Here is a 3857-nt window from a genome sequence, read left to right as displayed (position 1 = left end):
TAAACAGAAGACAAGGGGTAGATTAACATTTCTCGAACAGAGAAAACAAAATTGTCAATGATTTAAAAAAGAATCAATTTGTTAAAGCTCAGTTGGTTGATATTTTTATTGAGGGAGATTTGAGGTTTTGTAGAGTTTTGATATGGTAATTGGATAGAGGTTAACAAGAAGTTAACATTGTCTCTATGGACCAGGGTGGCACAATGGATTTTGTACATAAATTCCACCTGACGGATGCTCTCGTTGCCAACATTGGCCTGAGACTCTTTAGAGGATGTTAATAAGTTTTCTAGAGGTCTTGATTTGTTTAATACAAGCTTTGAGGTGATTGTGTAATAACTATTTTTGAAGCGATTTGATAAGTTGACACTTGATGAATCCACGTCACAGTTTATCACGCCCTGGACGCCAATGGTATATTGTGCAATCCAGGGCGGAAGCAAAGTATTGAATAGTTGTTATGTTCTCATCTTCCCCGCCAGATGGTTTCAAAGAAAGTAAAAGTAAAACATTTCATAATTTGATAATCAAGGTATTCTTCTTCTTCTAAGGAAGGATATGTTGTGAGTGAAGGAATAGAACATTTCAGATGAAGGAGAAAATCACACAGGGTCGAGATTCACTCAGTGTGTGCGTGAATGCCTGTTGAGTAATTTTCTTTCCTTCAAAATACAAGATAGTGAAAAGGGAGTTTCTTTATTTATGTAATCACATTCTTCTTCTTCTTTCTTTTAGTCTATCAAATAAAAAGGAGCACCCTGATTTATCCCGATATTAATTCCAAGATGAATCCGATAAATACCGGGTTGCTTGTGACGAATGAGCGAAATTGGAGAGCTCAACAGAGTCATGGAAAAAATAAAAAAGCTGCATACACGGGTCCGTCGAATCAAGGAGATAAAAACATGCCTAAGTCGACGCGGGTTGTCAACAAAGGAGCACGAAATGATGGAGGTAACAATACAACGCATATGAAAAATTGTGGAGATAAAAAACCGAAAAAGGAAGAAAAAGGCAGTAAAGTTATTGATGAAAAGAAAAAGAAACATATCAAATGTGAAATTATGTAACGGGAAATGTATCCCATATCATTTGTGATTGTATTAATGGACATATTTATGTGGGGAAATTTGGAGGAGATTTCATGAATCCAGTGAAACGAGGTTCGCTGAGAGAGAATGAAACTGGAATCTCACAGAAAAACCTTCGTGTGACAAGATGGTGGGGATTCTTAAAGTTAAAAAAGAAAAGGTATCATCCAATGTGAAAGGACTCTTAAAGATATCCGTATTGTAATTGACAAACCTTTGACTTCAAGACTTGATATCAATGAAGCACGACTACCTTCTTTCAAATAGAAGAAAAGGACAATGCAGCCGACGTGAGGAAATGCACCCATTTACAACATCATCCAAAAAACTGATGGACAAAATTTGAAATAATTTGAGTATATAAACCAACTTTCATTTTTAGAAAAAAAGAAAGCAGAAAAATCTTATTTATTACGATATACAAAATTTCCAAAATTTTCTAAAATAAATTTTGTCAGGTAAAAAGTTTAGGTGATGACAATTGGCCTTTTGATTGCGCGTATAAATAAAGTGGTATATGGGGATCATTTTCTGAGTTTTCTATTTCAAAGATTTTTTTCACAAAAATATACTATACTTAAACTAACTTTATTAACACATTTACAGATAAAAATAAAAAGGAAAAAACGTTTCGCAACAATAAATATAAATTTGAAAAATCTTCTACATAAAAAATGTCATTTTCTTTTGTTAGTGAGATTTGACGGACGGACATAACCTGCAGTGAATCACCCTTCCCGCTGATTTCCCCAATTACGTTTTCTTAGAGGTTTAGCCTAAAATTTCACTTAAAGTAACAATAAAAAGCGCTTTTTACTTGACTTTACTTTTGAGTTAAAGTAGCCCTGAGTAACGAATAACAAACAAAACGAAGAGAAAACATTTTTCGAGATTTCTCTTAGTAAGCTCAATAGGTTCCTGCTAAGTATTTTCGAAATAATCTTCGTATGGGAAGATGAATCGATGAAAGTAATGAAAGATTACTTCATAAGGAGGAGGGTCCAGATTTCCTGCACATAAATTCTAACTAATAGCAAGTCGAACCTTAGCTAGATCCCAGGTCCTTTTCATGTTCTAAGAAATTACATACCCTGATAAGATCCAGACTTACGTTACATACCAGCTTCCAAAAAAATACTTCACTTTTACGGACAGCAATACTGAAGAGGCTCATGGGCTTTCGTGTTGGGGGTACATGAAGTATTGTTGTGGCGTTATGGCGCGCATATCTGGTGACGCCCTTTGAGCACTTCTCCGTCCACTTTTACATCTCTCGGAGGAGATAGCATCGAAATCAGCGTATTGGGCCGGACCCAGGATGTCTTTTTGCGATAACAGTCTCTTCTGAAAAAAGAAAAACAAAATTTTTTTTTGAAAGTCTTAAATAATTTCCTAAATAGTCTTCTTCGTGTACATAATGTCTCTGAATTATTTTCAAAATTTATGTCGACATCGAATCCTAGTCCGTTTATGTTATAAAAGAACGAATATGAAAAGCAACAATAACATGTAAAGAAGTTGTTTGTTAGAACAATAGTAAATACCTCGGTCGGCGGTTTGTATACTTCTTGTGAAATTCTGAAAAAGTGAAAGAATAAGGAATTGATTTGAATTGCTTTTACTAAGCCATTGTTGCCTTGTGAAGCATACGAGAGAGCGCCACCATAGTCATCAGTTTATCTTTCAATTCGTAGATTTTCTTAAAAAATGTTACATACCGCTCTTTGTAAGACGAAGTATCGTCCAATGAAGGGGGTTTCAACCCTATGAGGTTTCCAGACTTTTGACTTGTGGTTCTCGATGCCATGTATTGTGCATGCGCACCACGTAAACTACTGTCCATCCGTTTTGGCGAAATCTAAGAGTAAAAAAGTATACAAGTTTGAAAACAATTAAATACAATAAAACAAATACAGCCAAAAATGTGATGTTTCCATCAGTTTTCATGCTGGTGCAATACCCAGCTAGCAATACCCAGCTAGCACACAACGTTGTTTCAACGTTTACCTGGTGTTCACGACGTCCACAAAACGTTAGATGAACGTTGAATCAACGTTGTGTGCAAGCTGGGAGCCGTAACTTTTTTCCGGTAAGGTCAACTAATGACCGAGCCTGCGAGTCAACCGGCAATTATTGTACTACAAACTACAAAAGAAAAAGCTTCCTTGCACTAAATTAAGTCTTACACTTGAAGTTGTTGGTGATAAAGTATCTAATTTCGGAAGATGTTTGGTGTTTCTCTTCGTCGCCGTTTGATTGGCTAGTTTATGATTCTTTGTGGATTGTGAAAATAGATTGGTTACGTTTCGCGTTGAATGGAGACGGTTCATGGCTTGAGAATGTTGGTACACTACTGGTCCCCAGGTTCTTCTCTGAAAAAGAAAAAACAAGGGAATATAAGGAGTGAAGTTCAGTGGGAACGAGGATAGTTTTGATGAGTTGAAAAGCAGGAAAGGATTGTTTTCACAAAACCCAATATCTTTGTTAATTTCAGAATCCATTAACTACACGCTTTTAAGAAAGCCGAATTCTCATAGAGTTGTGGAGAGGGATAGCGTGAGTGAGAAAGTGAATGAGGGATTGGGCTAAATGAGATGATTTGGACTTACCACTTAAGGTCGTTTAATGGGTTTCTTGTTGGGTGTAAACGATGAATGACTTTCTTCAATCGGTTTGGGAAATATTCCAAATTGTCACCTTGATTCAACAGATTTCGCTGCAAAGAAGAAAAAAGAAAAGTTCAATGAATTGAGTACTAAGAGAGAA

At 36.0% G+C, this 3857-nt stretch overlaps 1 protein-coding gene across 1 annotated transcript; it reads right to left on the bottom strand.

The window, feature by feature from the left end:
• Nucleotides 1-1615: 1615 nt before the first annotated feature.
• Nucleotides 1616-3433, bottom strand: LOC136817466 (uncharacterized). Its single transcript, XM_067073796.1, has 4 exons — nt 3278-3433; nt 2810-2949; nt 2636-2669; nt 1616-2435 (listed from the first exon to the last, which is right to left on the bottom strand). The coding sequence occupies exons 1-4, from the start codon at nt 3419-3421 to the stop codon at nt 2262-2264; spliced, it is 492 nt and encodes a 163-aa protein (XP_066929897.1). The 5' UTR covers nt 3422-3433; the 3' UTR covers nt 1616-2261.
• Between the last annotated feature and the right edge of the window lie 424 nt (nt 3434-3857).

The sequence above is a fragment of the Clytia hemisphaerica genome, unplaced genomic scaffold, assembly GCF_902728285.1.
Source record: "Clytia hemisphaerica strain Z4C2 unplaced genomic scaffold, Clytia hemisphaerica genome assembly, whole genome shotgun sequence".
Classification (NCBI taxonomy): domain Eukaryota; kingdom Metazoa; phylum Cnidaria; class Hydrozoa; order Leptothecata; family Clytiidae; genus Clytia; species Clytia hemisphaerica.
Note: the sequence above shows the minus strand (reverse complement) of the source record. Positions and strands in the feature narration are given on the sequence as shown.

What these genes read in the sequence shown, in the direction of transcription:
- LOC136817466 (XM_067073796.1), bottom strand. Translation starts at nt 3,421, where the DNA reads ATGAACCGTCTCCATTCAACGCGAAACGTAACCAATCTATTTTCACAA. An exon ending in TATCACCAACAACTTCAAGT is followed by an intron (nt 2,950 to 3,277) that starts GTAAGACTTAAT and finishes TTTTACTCTTAG; the next exon opens with ATTTCGCCAAAACGGATGGA. An exon ending in ACTTCGTCTTACAAAGAGCG is followed by an intron (nt 2,670 to 2,809) that starts GTATGTAACATT and finishes TCACTTTTTCAG; the next exon opens with AATTTCACAAGAAGTATACA.